The sequence below is a fragment of the Rhinoderma darwinii genome, chromosome 6 (genome assembly GCF_050947455.1).
Source record: "Rhinoderma darwinii isolate aRhiDar2 chromosome 6, aRhiDar2.hap1, whole genome shotgun sequence".
Lineage (NCBI taxonomy): Eukaryota > Metazoa > Chordata > Amphibia > Anura > Rhinodermatidae > Rhinoderma > Rhinoderma darwinii.
This window is the reverse complement of record NC_134692.1, coordinates 40260157-40283104: the sequence shown is the minus strand read 5'-3', so window position 1 is coordinate 40283104 and position 22948 is coordinate 40260157. Positions and strand designations below refer to the sequence as shown.

Genomic DNA, 22948 nt, shown 5'->3' with positions numbered 1-22948 from the left:
ATAGTTTGTTGGGCCATGGTGGCGAGGACGGCGCTTTTGCTGCTTTTGTACGCCAGAAAATTAGTGTAGAAAGGTTGATAAATTCCCCCCTTTGTTTCTACCATTATTGTTCGTTAGCCTAGATTTTAATAAACCTTTTTTTGTTTCAAATCTAACGTTGTCTTGTATTCCATTTCAAGGTATTTGGAAACACTACTGAGGCAAGTTAGCAATGGTCATATAGCTTATTTTCCAGCAATGAAAGCCTTTGTAAATCTGCCCACAGAGAATGAGTTGACCTTTAATGCTGAGGAATACTCTGATATATCTGGTGAGTGAAATAAATTGCAGAATTAATGGTTGAGAGCTAGTTCCCCAATAACATGAACATTGGGCTTGTCTGAACATGAATGCGGTTTCAATAGATGGGGGGTTGAGCAAGGGGTCCTCTATAGATAGGATATAAGGCATCCCATTGACATTACAGACTTGAATATCTTTAACTAGCTGAAAATGTTGTTGCAATTCAATTATTTCATGATTTGTCAACAGGTAAAGGGCCTTGTTCACATCTGTGTTGGAGACTCCATTAGGGACCTTCGTCGCATATCTGAGAGAGGTTACGGGAAACGATAGCGCTGCGTGCTGCACTATTCCGGTAAAACCACGGACACCCCTACGGGAAGACGACAGAACCCGTTAAAGTCAATGGGTTCATTCGGCCGCCAGCGGTCTCCGTGGTGCAACGGAGCGCTTGCTTCCGGTATTCCCTTGTTCTGCTCCTCTGACTTAGCAGAACAACAGAATTGCCCAATGCAGATGTGAACAGGGCCTAACTAACCCTATGCAAAACCTGAACTTTTATGATTTACTGTCTTTATGCATGGTCTTCCACTCCCCTTTAAAGGGGTTGTCCGAGATATATTTTTATTTTAAATTTAAACACACAATGCACACATTAAGTATTCCATAATATACTTACCTGTGCAATCTTGCTTCTGTTCTCCGTTCTGGCAGCTCTTTTCTGCCGATCACATGTCTTCTGACGTCACGTTTTCTTCCTCCTCCACTATCGTGTCGTATCCCGATCACATGGTCTCGCCCCAGCGAGACCTCGGATGGGACACGACACGTCACTGGAGACATGACGTTTCTGCGGGTGCCCGCCCGCCCAGCCTATGCATCTTTTCACTGTGAGCGCGCCTATGCGTGTTCACAGTGAAAAAAGTGAAGAGGGACGGCACCTGCGGACTAGAGAGGTACAGTGACCTCTGTACTTTTAGTTCTTCCCCTATCAAAGCCTACACATAGTAGGCTTTGATAGGGAATTATACAACACGATGCAGCACACGGGTCGCATGCAGCCCTTGAGGCTGTTATCTGCTGCCCGCGGGACACCGTACACTGTTTAACAACTGGTTCCCGACCGCTGGCTGTATTTTTACGGCCAGCGGTCAGGGACGGGTCCTTAAAACCCGAGCCATAGACTTTCTACGGCTCGGGTTTTAACTTGCTGCCCGCGCGATCGGGCAGCTGAATGTCGGGTCTCCGGCTGTCAGTGACTGCCGGGGACCCTGAGGAGAAGATAGAAGCAGCTTTAGCTGCTTCTGTCTTCTCCGATGTCTTTTTACACAGCGCTCAATGAACGCTGTGTATAGGAATAGAGACAGCGGCCCCGCGCCGTTGTCTCTATTCCTCCCGGTGATCATGTGACTGGTCACATGATCGCCGGGTGCCGTTACTGACAGACTGCTGCTGGGTCTTACTAGACCCAGCACAGCCCTATTAGTGACAATCGTCACTATGAGAGGGCTGATTTCCCCTGTAACTGGGGCTGCAGTGCAGCTCCAGTTACAGTGGAAAAACATGTAAAAGAAAGAAAAAAAAGATATAAAGTTCCCCAAAGGTCTTTTCTGACCTTTGGGGGACAGACCATAGTAAAAAAAAAAATGGTAAAGTAAAGTGCAAAAAAAAATTAAATAATAAATACACATAAAATACAGTTCCCCCCGCCAATCATTGTTGGAACGCTAGCGCTGACCCTAGTACCCTAATATAGACATGTAATATATAAAAATTTACGGTAGACAATGACGATCACAAATAAAAGGTCTATTTTAGGGTAAAACTATGTTATTACCAAAAAAAAAATAGCTGAAACGTAAAAAAGCTTATTTTTTTACTATTATTTTCAAACTTTATGAAAGAAAATTCTAAAATGGCAAAAAAGGTGTGTATAAAAATGATAAAAAAATGAAACCTGCATTGATTACGGAAAAAACATCGCAAAAATCACGTCGTTAGCCCAACAAATAAAAAAGTTATAGCCATTTAACGAACACGTGCTAAAAATGGCTAAACGGTGTCTGGTCCTGAAGGCGCAAAATAGCCCGGTCCTGAACTGGATAAGATCTTCTGGGGTCCTGTATCTAAGCCTACATTGTTAGGGTATGTTCACACGAGGGCGTCCATAACGGCTGAAATTACGGGGATGTTTCCGCCTGTTTTTTTTTTAAGCGGAAACAGCGTAGCAAAACTTGTAAAAAACGGCCCGAAAATGCGTACCATTGATTTCAATGGGAGGCGTCGGCGTCTTTTTCCCGCAAGCAGTAAAATTGCCTCGTGGGAAAAAGAAGCGACATGCTCCATCTTCGGGCGTTTACGCCTCTGACCTCCCATTGACTTCAATGGGAGGCAGAGAAAGCGTATTTCTGTTGTTTTATGCCCGCGGCGCTCAATTGCCGTGGGCGAAAAACACCACGAAAAACGCAGCAAAAAAAGCCGCAAAAACAACGCCAAAAAGGCTACGATAAACGCAGCGAAAAACATCGCAAATAAAGCCGCGAAAAAAGAGGCAAAGAACGCCACGAAAGACGCAACGAAAAACGCAGAAAAAAACCCGCAAACGACGCAAAAAAAGACGCGAAAAACGACGCAAAAAAGGCTACGATAAACGCCACGGAAAACGTTGCGAAAAACATCGCTGAAAAAGACGTGAAAAAAGCCGCAAACAAAGAGGCAAAGAACGCCGCGAAAAACAACTGGGAAAACGCCACGAAAAACGCAGCAAAAATAGCCGCAAACGACGATGCAAAAAAAGAAACGATAAACGATGCGAAAAAGGCTATGATAAACGCAACGGAAAACACAGCAAAAAAAGACGCAAGCAAACAAGCAAAAAACGCCAAGATAAACGAAGCGAAAAACGGCCTGAACAAAGCGGCAAACAAAACCGCAAACAGCGCACAAAAAACTCCGGGAAAAAATTACGCAAAAATCAGCGTGCAGGGAGAGGTAGATCTGCCGCAAACTTCAAGACGGAATTTTGAGGCAGATATTCCTCCGGCAAAAAAACTCAGTGTGAACATGGCCTTAGTGGAGAGAGACATGAGATAGAAGAGGGTGGACGAGGGTGAGGGTGGACGAGGGTGAGGGTGGACACGAAGAGGTTTATAGACCTGAAAAGAGAGAGAAAACGTGAAAAACATAATGGGGGGTAGAACATTTGCTCACCATCCTTCAAGAATGTCAGCAAGGAGACAAGTGCAGTGAAGGAGGTCAGCGGGGAGGAGCAAGGACAGCTCACGTGAACTCTTGGAAGGTACGTGCACGCTCATTGCAGCCTGCAATGAGCGTGCACGGGAAAAAAGTTTCATAACAAGGAAAGATCAACAAACCAGAGCTGAACTGCATGTAAACAAGCTGTGCTAAATTCAAAGAAGAAATGTGCTAAGTAGAATTTTTTAAAAAAAATAATGCTTTATTTAGGTTGTCTGTATAAGGGGTAATGTATGACACAGTTTTTGAAAAAATTTTGGTATCTCGGACAACCCCTTTAAGCCATGTACTGAAGGGCTAATGCAGCTACCACTATACCTACAGCACTGACCTGGAGAGAGTGCTCGGGTCATTGGTGAACTTTTTTTCCCCGCTAAAAAAAATATACTGGGCACCATCATTTTACCTGCATGTTCGTTCTGCGGGCAAACAGCAGTCCACATATGGAGCTTTTCATCCTTGTATCCTCCAGAGAACAGAGCAGAGGCCAGTTGAGGATAATAATATATAATTATTTTAGCATAGTATGTTATAAAACAACTTTATTTTACAGATCCAGACATAGTGCCACCATGACCTTTCCTGAACAGTTATACATATCTTTTTATGAACTTTGCACTTTACATTTAGCATTCTTTTTAACAGTAAGCATTTTTGTTATCCAAAACTACTTGTTCAAGAATTTGTGGTTGCTCGTGTTGTGTATTCTGATCATAAACATTCAGTTTTTTTAAATAATTCCACAGAAATGAGAGCTCTCTCAGAGCTGCTGGGACCGTATGGCATGAAGTTCCTCAGTGAAAGCCTAATGTGGCACATTTCTTCCCAAGTGGCTGAACTCAAGGTATTGCACCCATTTTAGAAGTATATCGATCTATCAGCTATAACATTAAAACCACTGACCGATGAAATTAATAATATTTATTATGTCATTACAATGGCATTTGTGAAGGGGTGGGATATGTTAGACAACAAGTGAACAGTCCGTTGTTGATGTGTTGGGAGCAGGAAAAATAGCCAAGTGTAAGGATCTGAGTGACTCTGACAAGGGCCAAATTTTGATATCTAGATCAGAGCATCTCAAAACATTAGGTCTTGTGGTGTGTTCTTGGTATGCAGTGGGTATCTACCAAAAGTGGTCCAAGAAAGGACAAGGGGTGAACCGACTACAGGGTCATGGGAGCCCGAGGGTCATTGATGGGTTTAGGGTGCGGAGGCTAGCCCATCTAATTTGATCCCACAGAAGATCTACTGTAGCACAAATTGCTGAAAAAGTTAATGTTGGTTATGAAAGTAAGTTGTCAGAACACACACTGAATCACCGCTTATCACAGCACCTGACCAATGCTCAAGATAGAGAGTAAGCAGTTCTAGATGCCATTTATTGGGTACTGTAGTACCCATTTAATAAATTTTTCGTAATTTTGTTTCTGCACAGTGTCTGTCCCTAGCGGATCTCATCTCCTTGTATCTGGCATACACCGTGACACATACAGGGTCAATTTCATAGCAAGTCTTTTGACCTACCAGTATTTTTCAAACGTGTGGGGAATAGGACTACTCAGGCACAGGAATAATGTATAAACTCATGCTGATGATGCCTTTAGTGGGATTCAAGCTAGGACCCCAGTGCTAATCAATAAGGCCTTATTCAGACCGCCGTGTTCGGTCCGTGATATATGGACCGGACCGTGTGTCGGCCGTTTTTCCCGGACCTGACACCGTTCAGGATGCCGGGCTTCTAGCATCATAGTTATCTATGATGATAGGAGTCCATGCCTCCCCGCAGGAATAATGTCCCATACGGGAAACATTACGGTACTGGACATTATTCCCGTGGAGAGTCAGGGACACTGAGCCTCATAGATAACTATGATGCTATGAGCCCGGCTCCCTGAACTGTGGGCGGTCCGGAACATACAGCCGACACAGTGCGTATATCACAGACCGAACACGGTTGTATGAATAAGGCCTTAGTCACCATGCTTCTCCCACAGTCTTCTCTCTATCTTGTTCTTCCCCTGCCCCTATAAATCTAGTTCCAAATGTGAATGTATTTCTGATGTGGTGTTTGCTTTTAACAAATGTTGGATTCTGATTTCTTCAGTTTTTTTGCATGTTTGGTTTTGAACTACTGTTACCTATTTCATATTTTACAAAGTCAAGGACAACGGCCAAGATGCTGTCATTTTGGGCTACATTTCCCGTCTGCATACCTATTTTTCTCTTGACCATGTATCAATTGAAGCGCATATAATCTAGTAGAAGTGCAGTCTTTCTGCCTGTAGTCTTTCTTTCTGTCTGTCTGACTTAACTGGCATTGCATGATCAAACAAAAGTTATGGCACAGACGTGTTGAAAAATTGTGAAACGATGTTGGTTTATTTGATTTATTTATTCTTTGGCACACAAATTCTACACCGTTTTTACATTAAGTGCATGTACAGGAATTGCTATAACTTAATTCTGTCCCTGCACAAATGAAGATGCACTTAGATGGAGGGCTTGTTATATGATCACTTACTTGGAACAGGGGGGCAATACCACTGAGATGATAGGCTGCGTTGGCTGAGATTTGTACAGATAAGGGACGTTCCCACGACTTATTTTAGCAGTATTTTGAAGTGTTAAATACTCTTATAATGCTCCGAGATCAACTCGAAGGACGCCTGCAAACAACTTCCAATGGGACATACACTGTGCAGTTAATATAAGGCGCATTGTTCTGCTGCTAAATAAAAAAAATAAAAAAGCCTAGAAAAAATACGCTTTGTAAAATAGATGTGACATTCCCATTGACACTTCAAAAAAATGCCTCAAAATACACTTCAAAAATACTTTGATCAAAAAAAAAAGCCTGGTTTTCTCTTGAAATCAGACTCGTATTTTTCAGCCTGAACATGTGCCATGTGAACATGACCTTATGGATAAAAGTCTTTTCACCTGTGAACATAATTTACAGCTGTATAGTCCATTCTATAAATAATAGAGTAACGTAGAAAATACTCCACTATACTAAAAGGGGCAATCTGCCTGTGCCAACCTCTATTCTGAATGGCATAAAAAAGGACCTTTCTTTTATTTTTTATGTTATTAACCGTTTTAATCTTTTTGCTTTATAGAAACTTGTAGTGGAAAATGTTGAAGTTTTAACACAGATGAGGACGAGCTTTGACAAACCTGAACAAATGCAAGCACTTTTCAAAAGACTGTCCTGTAAGTGACCATCACCTATGTGGGGGTATACAGTCTTGTTGGGTTTTGTTTTTACTTTTATGTTTATTTTTTTTAATTTTATACTTCTCTGTTCCATATTAGAACTTTTGTATTGTGTCATATTTTTAGCGGGGCTTTCTCTAAAAAAGATTCTGAATCTGCAAAGTCACTCGTGATCCTATAGTCAAAGTGACCAGATAGGTTAAAGAAAGTAATCGACAAAGTATTGTATACAGAACCTAACTAATCTAAATGAAAGTTGCATATGGGCCCAATGGCTAAATGACCAGTGACCTATATAGTATTTCAACATTGGCATCTGTGTTGTTGGGATGTTTTCTATTGATGTCTCTCAACGTTCTTATTGCCGGGCTACTAAAAATCTGCAATAGTTTGTTCACCCTTATGAATGTTACCAGCTCTCTTTATAAAAGCTTATTAGAAATTAAAGTACTACCCCCTCATGTAGAGTCAGAGCCACATAGCAGCTGCTACCAATCTATCTGAATTTCTGAAACCTTGGTAGTAATTTACACTTATCTGTTGCCAAAAAAAGCGATGATTTTAATATTTTACACGTAACACTACTAGGAGACAATCCTTCTATGTGGTGTATTATTAAAGGGCAATTCCCATGGATGGCCTATTGCTAGGATATGCCATCACTTTATGATTGGAGGGGGTCTGACCACTGGGACCCCATCATCCTGAGAATAAAGGGACTGAAGCACTGATTTAGTCCTGCATCTCCTTTTTAATTTTTTCTTCGCACAAATGTGCAGAGAAATACAGTGATGGGGACACGGCTCTATATTACCATTAGAGCCCCTTCACGATCCGGATTAGTGGGGGTTCCGGATGTTACAACCTCACTGATCATACAGTTCTGGCATAACCTAGCAATATACCATCACTTTATAAAATGGAAAGAACACTTTAATTTCTGATCAGTATAGAAACAAAGCAACAAAATTTGGATGTGTTTTTGTCATTTTTATGCATTCATGCAGCAAACCATGTTCAGGTGTCATAGTTTGCTTTCTCTACCTTGATTTTATTATTTTGGTTTTCTTATTTTTGGTTGTAGCTGTAGACAGTGTGTTGAAGAGGATGACCATCATTGGAGTAATATTATCCTTCCGTTCACTTGCACAGGAGGCACTAAGAGATGTAAGCATTCAATGTTCTGTTTCTTTCTATTGCTTTTATTCTTTGTCTTTTAGTCACTTACCTTTTTCTTTCTGACTTTTTTTTTTCTGTTGAATTGTTCTGGGGGGGTAGTGTTTTTCTTCATTAAAGACCTTTTTAGGATTATATTCGTTAACATTTTATTTATCAGACAACTCCTAAAAGTTTAATAGGTGAGGCACCAACTTCTGAGAATTCCACTTCTACCGAGAGTGGGGGGCTCCACTCAACATAGCCACTCTATACAAATTAAGAGTGTCATTTCAGCAGACCTTTTACATGTCATAGTGACATGTCCGAAGTTTTGATCGGCGGGGGTCTGAGTGCAAAAACCTCCACCGATGGCTAAAATGAACGGGCCAAATCGTATACTCGAGTGCTTTGCCTCTTCAGCTGCGATCGGCAATCCGAGTTGCCTGAGGAAGGGTTCACATAGAAAGCCTATGAGCACGTCGTAAGGCTGGGAAGACGCGCTCATAAACTTTCTATGTGAGCCCGTCTGCAGGCTTACTAGTATTGCTGATCAAAGCCGAAGAGGCAAATTGCTTAGGTGATCACTTCTGACCATTTATTTTAGCCATCGGTGGAGGTCTCCGCTGCCGAAAAGCCACTATTAAAAACTTCTGCATGTCCCTGAGTTTGCGGAAACGACCGTTACTCTTTGCTTCACATTCTGCTTTTTCGGTTTCCATTTATAGTAAAAGGCCAGTGGGTCCCCCTGCTATTCGCTCATCATGGGGGGGTCGTGTTGAGAAGCTGTTAGGATAAAGTGCTTATCAGAGGCTTCGGTTTACTTTTTGTCTATGTATGCATCTACATAACCTGTCTATATGGATAATATCTATGTGAACAAGGTGTCATTTAGTCAATCATGAGGATTATAACTTCCTGCTACAAATGTATCTTTCTATTGTGTGTGCCCTAAAGTTGTACTGGCCACAGGTAGCAACCATAAATGCAATGAGCAGTGTTGTTGAGCTCCTGTGTAAGATATAATGTGTATTTTATGTGATGCATCACTCTTGTTGCCTCTGTACTCTAAAATCATGCATCTTCTTGTCAAATAGAATTTAAAGAGGCTCTGTCACCACATTATAAGTGGCTTATCTCCTACATAAGGAGATCGGCGCTGTAATGTAGGTGACCGTAATGCTTTTTATTTAGAAAAACAATCTATTTTCACCACATTAAGAGAGATTTTAGCTTAATTCTAATTTGTTTCTTAATGCCCAACTGGGCGTGTTTTTACTTTAGACCAAGTGGGCGTTGTACAGAGAAGTGGAGGACGGTGACCAATCAGTGTCGTACACTTCTCTCCATTCATTTAGTCAGCGCATAGTGACACTGCATTGTTCGCTATGTGTTGTCTTATACTGACATATTAACGTTACTGAAGTGTTTCGACCGTGACTAGACATTCCTTCCAGCCAGGACGGGATGTCTATTCACAATCCCTGCACTTCGTTAACGTTTGTTTAATACTTACAGCAGAGCAAGCGTAATCTCGCTGTAACTTGACATCTACAGCGAGATGTCGCGAGATTACGCTTGCTCTGCTGTAAGTACCAAACAAAACGAAGTGTCGGGATTGTGAATAGACATTCCGTCCTGGCTGGAAGGAATGTCTAGTCACGGTCTAAAATTTTCGTGGTATTGTGTATCCTCCACCTGGATAATCGTGAATACACTTCTCCGTAGTATTAGAATAAAACAATAGATCCGGAGTACTAAAATACTGATATAGATAAAAATATGTGAACAAACATGTAAAATAACATGAGGATCCTATCTGCCAATACTGCATACAGATACTTGGTTATTTTCCATCATTTCGGAATATTAACAGAGATTCTGTTGACAGCAATGAATCAGTCCGCCTTTATAAGGTTTCCTAATTTGAGTAGTGCTTAATCTTTGGATCACATGTGGAGGAAATGTAAAGAACAATGGGGGACTACTAACCGAAAAATACAGGGTAGGAGGGCAACTGCCCCATTGTTCTTTACATTTCCTCCACATGTGATCCAAAGATTAAGCACTACTCAAATTAGGAAACCTTATAAAGGCGGACTGATTCATTGCTGTCAACAGAATCTCTGTTAATATTCCGAAATGATGGAAAATAACCAAGTATCTGTATGCAGTATTGGCAGATAGGATCCTCATGTTATTTTACATGTTTGTTCACGTATTTTTATCTATATCAGTAAAAGTTATATTTTAGTACTCCGGATCTATTCTTTCTTTAGTCACGGTCTAAACACTTCATTAACGTTAATATGTCACTATGCGCTGACTAAATGAATGGAGAGAAGTGCATGACTCTGATTGGTCAGCGTCATACACTCCTCTGTACAACACCCACTTGGTCTAAAGTAAAAACACTCCCAGTTGGGCATTTCGAAAGTAATTAGCATAAAGCTAAAATCGCTCCTAATGTGGTGAAAATAGATCGTTTTTCTAAATAAAAAGCACTGCTGTCACCTACATTACAGCGCCAATCACATTATGTAGGAGATAGGGCACTTATAATGTGGTGACAGAGCCTCTTTAAAGATTCGGGTTGTCAAGTTTTACTTTAATTCATCTAAGCTGCTGAGAATTTCCATCTTCTCACATTCACAATCCCTCTGTCGTGTTCATTAAAGGCCGACACTGCTCTTAATGTAAAATTGAGGATTTTCGATACGGACAGGTGTATAATTATGGACTCTGCAAGTCGCTGTTTTCTCACATATATCAAAAGAACAGACTCCTTTTGATTCCTCAGCTGTTCTTATTTGACTCATCCTCTTAAATATTACAGTCTGTGAAGTGTGAAATGAATGCTTGTGATAATGTGTAATTGTGTTCAGCTTCTTGGAGGCTTTTCTTTGCCGTGCTTTTGCTTTGGATATTCTAGGTTAGTTAAGACAATGCGGAGGAATTAGAATACCTGTATACATAAATTATTGTTAAAGGGGGTTATCCTGCTGTACATATATACAGCTCGATTTACAGAGCATAGTAGATTTCCTAGTTTCCTAATATGACAGTGCTGTCCCTTTTGGAGGGGCCGCGGCTGCGGAGAGCATGGTTTTATTTACTTAGGGTTTTCTCACCCAAACATTTCTATGTGCTTATACCATGTCCATGGACAAGTAAATAAATTATCTGTGGCTCTTTTCCTTCCTACTTTCATTGAGCTGCATTTATGTATAGCAGGAGAACTCCAGTAACAATTCCTTCAACAGTCAATTGAGTTTTGGTGTATTGCGGCCTGGGTCCGACCAGTGGAACATCTGTTGGCATATGTTTACCCCATAGAAACCTATGGAAATGTTACCGTATACATCTGTATACTTTTATTTCTATTATGCAGATGTATACATCTGACTAAGGGCTATAATGTGATGTGTATAGAGCCTAAAATGCTTATTAGGGAAAATTGAGTCAATATGAAAAGGTTTTTCTGGGCAAATACAAGTGTTGACACCTTTTAATATGGAAGTCTGCCATACATATAGTTGGACGCTCTGGTGGTCAGATGCACCATTCCACCTGTTCCACCATTATCGCCAGTAACGTGATTACCTCAAGCATGCATCTTCGTGGGTAGTCAGTGGTGACTGCCTGTACTCCACGGCTCCGCGCTAAACACGCCTCCAGTGGTCGACACGTCTTACCATGATGTGGCCAAATACATCTTCCTGCTTGCGAGCGGCAAGATGTAGAGGAGGAGAGGGAGGGGTTTAGACGTCAGGATGAAGAGGAGGAGAGGGAGGATGTCGTTCTGGATGTGCCTTTCATGGCCCGCCGATTTCAGTGTCCTCCCACAGAAAACCGGTTCTTGTTGGTCAGGTGACTGGTGCTGATAACGGTAAAACAGAGCAGAACAGTGCATCTGACCCCCAGGGCGTCCATCTATATGTAACTAATGCTGATTTACATATTAAAGGGGCCAAAACTTGTATTTGCCCAGAAAACCCCTTTAATATTTGCATTAACTGTACGGCACACAATAATGCTTTTAATTTAACCCTATGAAATCTGTTCATAATCACTTGCGTTAACTATAACATCTTGTCAATGTGAATGAGTCATTGGGGCAACTTAGAAAACTGAGTGGAAAAGGTGATGTTAGAAATCTAATCTTTCACAGCTTTACAGGATTCTTTAATCTTCCTTTTTAGTGCTTTTGTTAATGTTCGCTATGAAAACCCTAGACTACCGCCTTCTCTGTTTTATATTTATCTGACAGATCGTGTCTGGTATTTTAGTAAATCGTTGGAATTACCTGGTTATTGAATGCACAGTAAAATGTCTTATCTGCTGATGCTTGCCATTCTAACATAGTCTTCAATTCCACTTTTAGGTTTTATCTTACCACATTCCTTTCCTTGTAAGTTCCGTTGAAGACTTCAAGGATCACATTCCAAGGGAGACTGACATGAAGGTAAAAACTCTCTTGCATAAAATTTCCCGCACTGCTAGAGTGCAACCTTTCTTTCAGTTGTGTTCACATACACGCATGTTACACATATTACACATGTTTCTGGAGCTTCTCGGAGCTAGAGATGAGTGAAATACATTTTTGGGGTTTAAGACTTTTCTTTTTCTAGACTTCCAATCAGTAACTCTATAGAGGAACTTTACAGTCCTCCGCTCCATTTAGTGGGCAATAATAGGTTGCATTCGACGGTACAGTGAATACATCAGGAACCACTCAAATATCGAAGTTGCTGATGTGACATTTTTAAAAGAGCACGCCAAGCAAGCTGATTTCATGTCAACTGTGTTGCGCCTAGTGCTGGGCTTGAGGGGGAGGTGCATGACGCAGGGATTCCTTCTGTTCTTTAAATCTCTGTGACATGAAATTCCTTATCAGGCCCTGCACTGGGCATAACACACACTTTTTTTTTGTTTTAGGTTTTTCAGGATTGTTTCTTTTAAAGGCTAAATACACCTTTGCGCTAAAACAATTTTTTTTAGGTTTATTCTCTTCCTAAATGCAAAATGAGGCACCTTTTTTTTTTATAAACTCTTTATTTGGTAATGAAGACATAGCAAATCAGTAGACATTCCCACATATCAGGAGCATATTTCGCTACGTAGAGCTTTGATAACATTCTCAGAAGAAAACATTGTGATAGAGATTCATTTCTAAACAGGTGTTGCAGGAATATCTCATATTATCAAAAACATTGTTATATCAATACTTTAAATGATATTTATGAGTACAGTGTAACGATAAAACACATAACCCCTTCCTAGTGTATGATGAAGTAACACTTAGTAAATGTGTGTCTCTAGAAAAAGTAGGGTTTTCCACGCCACGATTACAGAGGCCAGCTAGGAAGAAACAACTATTAAACCAAAATCTACTAAACCTGGTGCAGCTATCCATAGTAAAGAATCTATTTCTGTCCTAAACTGATGAGTTCTCAAAACTAACAGAAGGCTCTAAGCGATTTCTATGAGGTCCAACTGATCCACTGGGCTTCAAAATGAGGCACCTTTTTAAATAGTCTTAATTTAGTTTTCCCTACCATTTTACTGTTGTAGGTTCTGACATAGATCCAACAGTACACTGTTCCTGGCTGTGTTGGCTCTCTGATCTCCCCCTTCCTACTCAGTGTTAGAGATAGCAGCAGAAAGAGAGTGTGGGAAGAGGGAAAAGCATCCGAGTCTTTATGGTGGGCAGATTACACAAGTTGTACTGTATCAAAGTGCAGATAGGGAGGAGAGCACATGGGAGGGGGAGAATCCTACACTGTTCAGAATCTGTCTCTGTCAGCACAAGATCCCTCATGGGCTGTAGATGGAGAAAGCCGTACAGGAATGAAGTTGTGCTATTACATGAGGGCTAGTGAAGGCAGCAGCATCCTGCACACACACACACGCCCTTTAAGGGCCCCCATCCACCTGAGAAAATCTGAAACTATAAACCGGTTGCAAACTTCGTATCAGGGGGTCAAAAATGAATGGAGATTGCAGCCTAAAACATAGTGCAACTTTTTTTTACACCTTCAGGTAACCACTAAGATATATAAAAATAATTTTAACATGTCAAAGTTGTCGATGGCCTTTAGGTTGTAATTTTTTAGGCACCTCCCACATATAACCATTATTTTTTTTTGCCATTCCTTAATTTGCATAGTTTTTTCAGAGTTCTGAAAGTCCATTCAGTTCAGCCTACTATCCTACAAAGTTGATTTATGATGCAAAAGCCAGGTCCCTTATAAACTCTTTTAGTGAATTCACCACAACAACTTCCTCTGGCAGAGTGTTCCATAGACTTACTGCTCTTAGGCTGGATTCACACGAGCATGTGCGGTCCATAAAGGACGGAACGTATTTCGGCCGCAAGTCCCGGACCGAACACACTGCAGGTAGCCAGGCTCCTAGCATCATAGTTATGTACGACGCTAGGAGTCCCTGCATCACTGCGGGACAACTGTCCGGTACTGTAATCATGTTTTGAGTACGGGACAGTAGTTCAATGGAGAGGCAGGGACTTCTAGCGTCATACAAAACTATGATGCTAGGAGCCCCTTCCAAAATACGTTCTGTCCTTTACGGACGGAACATGCTCGTGTGAATCCAGCCTTACAGTAAAGAATCCCCTTCTATGTTGGTGTAGAAACCTTCTTTTCCCTAGACTTAAAGGATGTCCTCATATTAGAGTTACAGTACTGGGTATGACAAGATCATGAGCGAGATCTCGGTATTGACCTTTGAATTATTGATACATAGTTATTCGGTCACCCCTCAGTTTTTTTTCGAAACTAAATTACCCCAATTTTGATAGTCCATCCATTCCATTTATTACTTTGGTTTGCCTGCCTTTGAACTCAAGATGTATTATATAGAGTCCTATATAATGGGGGGGCCACACACATAGAATCCTGTGCTTTGTTTGGCATGCTGTTCCACCTTCACCAGAAAATTTGACAACAAAGAGAATCCAAGGCACCAGGATGCGAAGAAAAGACACCGTTCAGGCATAGTAAAAGACCGATCCATTTTCAATACGAAGACCTTTAGTTAGTACAACCTTTATTCAATTCGTGATGGAGTGATGTGCACCAATAAACAATCATGCCCAAGTGCTCATAGAAGATTTTAATATATCTGAAGGCTTGAGGCAGAACAAGAAGCCTAAGATTCTAGTCCGAGTAGGAAGGATGACCCTCATGTGCTATTGTGAGATTAACAAATTATGCAAGATTAAGTCCGCTGCACTGCAGAATAATTATGTTTTTTTTTTTTTTTTAATTTTGCTTAATTTTTTTTTTTTAAGGTTGCAATGAATGTGTACGAATTGTCATCAGCTGCCGGTTTGCCATGTGAAATTGACCCAGCCCTGGTTGTGGCATTGTCATCTCAAAAATCTGGTATGTCGTATAGAACGTAATATAAGAATAGTAGGGATTCATAATATGCGAGATTTACATTTGTAAAGCCCAGTTTTATCCCCTAATTATGCATAATGATTATTCCCGTAGTTATTTTATTTAACTTTTTATTTTTTAATTCTAAACAGCCACAGTGGTTTAAAGAGGCACCACATTATAAGTGCCCTATCTCCTATATAAGGAGATTGGCGCTATAATGTAGGTGACAGCAGTGCTTTTTATTTAGAAAAACGATCTATTTTAAACCACTTTATGAGCGATTTTTACCTTTATGCTAATGAGTTTCTTAATGCCCAAGTGGGCGTGTTTTAACTTTAGACCAAGTGGGCGTTGTATAGAGGAGTGTATGACGCTGACCAATCAGTGACCAATCAGCGTCATACACGTCTCTCCATTCATTTGCACTGCACTAGCGATATAGCTATATCGTTATGTGCAGCTACATACACACAGCATAACATTACTGCAGTGTCCTAATAATGAATATACATCACTACCAGCCAGGACGTGATGTTTATTCAGAATCCTGACACGTCTGTAGCGTCTGAGATTTACAGCAAGACCAACGTAATCTCGCGAGATTACGATGTAACCTATCATTTCAAACGAGATTACGTTTGCCTTGCTGGAATCTCACAGAAAAGATTCAGAAGTGTCAGGATTCTGAATAAACATGACGTCCAGGCTGATAGTGATGTATATTCATTATCAGGACACTGCAGTAATGTTAGTGTGTGTATGTAGCTGCACATAATGCTATAACTATATCGCTAGTGCAGTGTAAATGAATGGAGAGAAGTGCATGACGCTGATTGGTCACTGATTGGTCAGCGTCATACACTCCTCTGTACAATGCCCACTTGGTCTAAAGTTAAAACACGGCCACTTGGGGCATTAAGAAACTAATTAGCATAAAGCTAAAAATCGCTCATAAAGCGGTTTAAAATAGATTGTTTTTCTAAATAAAAAGCATTACTGTCACCTACATTACAGCGCCGATCTCCTTATATAGGAGATAGGGCACTTATAATGTGGTTACAGAGACTCTTTAATGAGGACTATTCTTGTGGTTAGTTTTGTGGTTTGGTGAATTTTATTACATCCACTTTCAGTTTTATCTATTTTGTTGGTTTTGCCACATTGCAATCATTATTAACCTGTCGGAGATGCAGCCATTTTTCGGATTTTCCTTTTCAGTTTTTTCTCTCCGCATTCCAAAAGCCATAACTTTTATATTTTTCCATTGACATAGCTGTATGAGGGCTTGTTTTTTGCGGGATAAGTTGTCGTTTTTGTGGGAAGGAATGGGAAAAAAACAGCGAATCCACCTTTTTGTTTTTTTGGGTTTCATATTTACAACTTATATTGTGCAGTAAAAACGACATGTTAACTTTATTCCACGGGTTGATAGGATTATGGAGATAACAAATTTATATTGTTTCTTTCATGTTTTACCACTTTTACAAAGAAAAAACTTTTTGTTAAAAAAACAAAATAGTTTTGTGTCGCCACTTTCGGAGAGCCATAACTTTATTATTTTTCAGTAGATTTTAGCTTATTGATCGCTTACTTTTTGCGGGGCGAGCTGTCATTGTTATTGGTACAGTTTTGGGGTACATGCGACTTTTTGATCACCAGAGCAGGTTAAATAACATGCCATCTATGTAAACTTTTTTTTTTATTTTTTTTTTTAACTAATTTAGGAAAAATATAAGAAGTTTTTTGTTTAACGTTTAATATTTTTTTTTGTACATTATTACAAATTTTAACTGTATTTTACTTTTTTTATTAGTCCCCTTGGGGACTTGAACCAGTTGGACCGCTTGCATGGTTTACTGCAATACTACTGTATTGCAGTATATCACCATACTGACTGTCCGTCAGGGGGGGTCTGATGGCACGACAGAGGGGCCTCCCCCCTTATTTTAATGGCTTAAATGCTGCAGTCTCTCTTGACCCCGACATTTAAGTAGTTAAACGGGTGGAGTATAGGTAATCTTCGATTCCCCCCATTGCACTGGGGTGTCAGCTGTAACATACACCTGACGCCCGCTCGGTATGGAATGCACTCCATTTTTTCACTTGGCGGCTGTCACGTACATGACATGTCGCCAAGGGGTTAAAGGGGTTGTCCAGCCACAAAAAAATATATTTCTAAATTTTAGAATAGAGTACAAAAATAACTAAGCCGTAGTCACTGATACCTCGCCGGTCTCTGTACTTCCGGCTACACTGATAACATCTTGACAGAGGGACACATGACCACTGCAGCCAATCGCTGGCTGTACAAGTCACTGCTGCGGCCAGTGATTAGTATATTAGTCACAAGTCCCTGTCTCTGGACGTCATTGCTGCAGCAGGAACTACAGAGACCAGCCGGGGTCTGTGAGGTATGTTTTTTTATGTTTTTATACATCATTCTGAGCTGTTTTATTAATTTTTTGTGCCTGGACAAACACTTTTAAGCATGAATGCCATGCAGGCAGCAATGATACAGAAATGGCCTTTATTATCTTAACTATAACTTCTGCCTTCTTCATGGGGCCTTTAACTGTCGCGAACAGCGGAGTCCACTCACTACTTGCCTTAAAAAGATAGCTGGTGGTTGTACAATGCTTAATAAGCCTTAAGGGGAGCTACACTGGGGGAGTCACTTGTTGAGAAGGATCTGGGTGTACTTGTAGATCATAAACGAAATAACAGCATGCAGTGTCAATCAGCTTCTTCAAAGGCCAGCAAGATATTGTCGTGTATTAAAAGAGGCATGGACTCGCGGGACAGGGATGTAATATTACCACTTTACATAGCATTAGTGAGGCCTCATCTAGAATATGCAGTTCAGTTCTGGGCTCCAGTTCATAGAAAGGATGCCCTGGAGTTGGAAAAAATACAAAGAAGAGCAACGAAGCTAATAAGGGGCATGGAGAAGTTATGAGGAAAGCTTAAAAGAATTAAACCTTTTTAGCCTTGAAAAGAGACGACTAAGGGGGGACAAGATTAACTTATATAAATATATGAATGGCACATACAAAAAATATGGTGAAATCCTGTTCCATGTAAAACCCCCTCAAAAAACAAAGGGGCACTCCCTCCGTCTGGAAAAAGAAAGGTTCAACCTGCAGAGGCGACAATCCTTTACTGTGGAATAGTCACCGCAGGAGCCGGTCACAGTAGATGGCTTTAAAAAAGGCTTAGATCATTTCCTAGAACCAAAAAATATTAGCTCCTATGTGTAGAAATTTTTTACTTCCCCTTTCCCATCCCTTGGTTGAACTTGATGGACATGCCTTTTTTCAACCGTACGAACAATGTAACTATGTATATGGTCCATTCAAATAAAAAGCGCTCGTTGAAGTTGATATGGGAATCTCTTGCTTCTATTAACTTTTTTTTTTTAAACTTTTTAGTCTTAATAGGAATTTATAATGTGGTAGACATGGCACGGTGCTTGCAGAACTTAAAATATTTAAATTATCTGTCTTTTTATTCCCTCCAGAAACTATCAGTCCAGAGGAAGAATATAAGATTGCTTGTCTTCTCATGGTGTTTGTGGCAGTTTCTTTGCCAACCTTGGCTAGTAACGTCATGTCACAATACAGCCCGGCCATAGAAGGTATTGTAATGTTATCCCGCTGATATCCAGTAATCCTGCAGGCTGTGCTGAAATACCGAACAGCTGTACACAATCTTACCCGTTTGCTTTGGGTTCTTAGGTCACTGCAATAACATCCATTGCCTGGCAAAGGCCATCAACCAGATTGCTGCAGCCTTGTTTACTATTCACAAAGGGAGCATTGAAGATCGTCTTAAAGAATTCTTGGCTGTATGTATATCTCGCCATCTAAGACATCTGGGGGCTTTCTCTTTCATGCTAACTTTTCCATTGTTGTTTAGTGATTTTATAACTGCTGTGATCGGATTTAACCAGTCATTTGATATGTAGAAAATGTATTTAAATGTATTGGTTAGATTCTGGTTACTTATTAACGTTGGTTTGCGTTAATTTTTTTGCGGCATCTGTCATCCATAATTGCTAAGGTTTTAAGACCATTACTGACATGATATAACACAGTGTCTGGAAGGTCAGCTGTATTCAGCGCGGTCTGTGTCTTTATAGATACTCTTTTGCCTTTAAAGCATTGCGTTTTCAAAGGTCACATACCGCAGTGATTGCTTATGGGAACATTTCTTGACTACTATATGCAGGATTCTGAGGACATATTGCAGTAATATCTGTCTCTTTTCCACAGCTTGCATCTTCCAGCTTGCTGAAAATCGGCCAAGAGACCGATAAAACAACTACAAGAAACAGGGAATCTGTTTATCTGCTGCTAGATATGGTAAGTTGAGAAGCAACTAAATATATCGCTCCAGTAGATTTGGGTTCATGTAAATCATTTGAATTAGGAAGTATAAGGGATTCTGGTTAGATCCTGTATTTTTAGTCATTCCCGTAGACTTTGAATGGAGCGGCAACGCACATGTCCTCCTCACTGCAGTCCATCAGTGATGAGGAACAGGGGGTTCCGGACCCACATTCTCATGATCGGTTGGAGTCCCAGCAATGTGGCCCCCAGCGATCAGAAAATGATCACCTATTCTGTGGATATGTAGTCCTTTTTGATTCTGGTACGACCACTTTAAGGTTTCTACGAGGAAAAGAAAAACAGAGATGATGTTGTATTTCACATTGACCTATTTTGTATTTCCTAACAGATTGTGCAAGAGTCACCATTCCTGACCATGGACTTGCTGGAGTCTTGTTTCCCATACGTCTTACTGAGAAACGCTTACCATGCAGTTTACAAACAAAGTGTCACATCCTCCTCATAAATATTTGCTCCATGAAAACATGGCACGAGTGTGTATCGGCTCGTCATCATCTTCTAAAAACTGTGGAGTACTTTGCTTAATGGTTTGGAAAAGAAAAACAGTTTTGTGACTTAAAACTCTTTCCCCATTCCATTGTATTTTTGACCAGTGGTTTCTTTATGCAGTTGTACTACCAGATAAGCTTGGTTGGTTGCACTTCACTACAATGATAAAAAAAAAAAAAATATACAAAAAAATATAACAAAAATAAGAGATTTTGTTTCTGGACAGTTATATGCAAAGAATCAAAAAAATAGAGGGACAAAAATACACACTACTTTTTGGCTGTTTTGATATTTGATCATGCAAAATATTGCTTGTTTATTTCAAAAATGTATTTAGTGATTTATTTTAGATGGTGGTATAGGTGACATACATCTGTGTGTAAATTATTTCATATAGGGAGAATTATAATCTGTACCTTATTATGTTCTTATCGATACCGGTTTGGACAGGTGATTCTGTGATTTCCGTGAAGTAATTGCATCATTTGTTTCTTCCCCCTCCTTCCAATGCATCTTCCTTCATATCTGAACAAAGCTAAGGAACATTTCTCAATATGACGGAGCTCGGCCCTGGTATTTTAAGCAGCAGAAAATGTTGTTTGTAAAAAGCATAGTATAACTTTTTTTAGACTAATTTCCACAATGCTATGTTGGCATTAACATTACCATTGTACCCTGCTATATGGTATGATAAGACATTCTTACGCATTTATCAAATGTTGATACATTGTTTTTTTTCCCTTAACCACTTTTATATGTTTTAACTTTTTGAAATTCAAGTGTACCTTCCATAACATACAATAAACACTAGACTGTATCGAAACACAGTGTCTGATCATTGTATACTCTTGTTTGGATTTCTTTTATTTCTTGGCCTGAAGAGGGTGGAATCGGATGCTCTGGACTTCTATTGTTGACCTGTTTTTGAGTTATCGACCGCACATATACATTGATGTTCATTATGAACAGACAATGGAATTGAAGTCCATTGATTACAGCAGGATGTATTTTTATGGTCACACTGCAGGGTACAGGAGCAGAAACACAATTTATAGAGCATAAAGTTTTCACTTAGTATATGTATAACTACAATATTAAAGAGGACCTATCTCCTGCGAAACATCATGAATTAATAGCAGGCCAAAATATAAAACCTCTGTTAAATATATATAATCATGAAAATTAAAAAAATGTCCTGTTAATAGATCTGGCCTCTTAAAAAAGAGCGACGACTTTAGCTGAAGTTGACAGCAGTGAGCAGTCAGTCTCACAAGATATTGACTGCTCTGTGAGACCTGCTTCTAAGCTGTGAGAGTCCACTGTGAGTGTGCAGCATGTGTACAGGGAAGATGTCCGCTGCTATCCTACTTTATGCCGGATGTTCTATAATAAGCTTTGTAAGATGATTTCAGTGTATTATGGAGCAGGATGAAGAGGCCAGAAAAAGCAGGTTAATGCTGTCACAGCTTTCTCCTCAGTGACTTCTGCTGGCTGTATGTATGTAGTGGTAGACTGATTAACCCTTACAAGCGGCTTTCTCCTAGCAGATTACAACTTTACAAGCAGGTGTCTTCTCCTCTAGCAGATTTAGGCTGGGGCGAGACCTAGTCTTTTATTTTGTAGTGAACGATAAATTGCTGTCCATGGGAATGCTAGAAAAAAAAACAATGTGATAAATTGCAGTCCAAAGGAATGCATTGAATAGCTTGAAAATCTCTTCAAAATTGCCCCTGACAAGTGTGTAGCTCTGAAATCTAAGCATGTAGCGATAAACAAAAAAAAACGCTAGCAAATCTCTTGACTGGAGCAATTTTGAAGAGATTTTCAAGCTACTCCATGCATTTCCATGGACAGCGATTTATCGCTCACTAAAAAAATTCTATGTCTAGCCCCAGCCTAACCATTAACATGCAGCTGTCTCCTCGTCCTCCTCTAGCAGATTAACCGTTTACAAGCAGCTGTATCTTCCTCCTCTAGCCAGGCTGCTTACTACACAATCGGATTACATGGCTGATAAAATAGAAATATTCTATATGAAGTAAACTTCACGCTCCTGAGGTTAGTAAAATGTTTGCCAAATTTGTTTTTTGCAAATTAGTCTTCCCTTACGAAGCATTTGGGAAATTTTAATGCACCAGGTTTGAGATGGGCTTTTGTGGAATTTATGAGAAAAAGAATATAAAAAATCTTTTCACTCGTATTTTGTATTATATGGGTCAGAAAATCAACAAAATGGCAAAACAAGCGAATTGCTGTGCTCACCTCTAGTCTTGGCCTGATCAGAGCACAAGGTCTGAAACCAAAAAGTAACGGAAACTGTAGTTCTATGTTAATATTATTGAGGTTTAAACCTTGTACTGTGCATAATCTTTATCTGCCCTTGTGTGGTAAATTAAGCCCTGGTGAGGGCATTAAAAAAATAAATGCTCACCGCTCTTCCATTCCACTGTTGCCCCTCTTCTGGCTCCCTGCTTCAGAATAGAGCAAGCGTGAAGGCTTATGCTGGTGAGTGACCTCACCAGCTGTACTCGCCAACTCCATTTACTTACACTATACTGACGTCTAATTCCAGGTGTCCGTATGGTATAGGGAACGTCCCAAACTACCTCTTCCCCCACAATGCCAACGGCAAAGGTTTTATGGCAAATTGAAGGCTGCAGAGTATAGCTGGATCCTATGCCAGGAACCTTGGTAGTTCCAAAAATTATACCTACATTTTAGATACATTGTCAG

At 40.2% G+C, this 22948-nt stretch overlaps 1 protein-coding gene across 3 annotated transcripts in view; it reads left to right on the top strand.

Moving 5' to 3' along the window:
* The window catches only part of NCKAP1 (NCK associated protein 1), a 103910-nt gene extending 82852 nt beyond the window's left edge, over positions 1-21058 (top strand). For all 3 annotated transcript variants that reach the window (XM_075829543.1, XM_075829542.1, XM_075829541.1), the window contains 10 exons: positions 180-310; positions 4284-4381; positions 6660-6753; positions 7841-7923; positions 12296-12376; positions 15224-15317; positions 18835-18951; positions 19052-19161; positions 19589-19678; positions 20055-21058. In XM_075829543.1, coding sequence (XP_075685658.1) covers positions 180-310; positions 4284-4381; positions 6660-6753; positions 7841-7923; positions 12296-12376; positions 15224-15317; positions 18835-18951; positions 19052-19161; positions 19589-19678; positions 20055-20171 — 1015 coding nt within the window. In that variant the 3' untranslated portion in view covers positions 20172-21058. The remainder of the gene's footprint in view (positions 1-179; positions 311-4283; positions 4382-6659; positions 6754-7840; positions 7924-12295; positions 12377-15223; positions 15318-18834; positions 18952-19051; positions 19162-19588; positions 19679-20054) is intronic.
* Positions 21059-22948: the final 1890 nt, after the last annotated feature.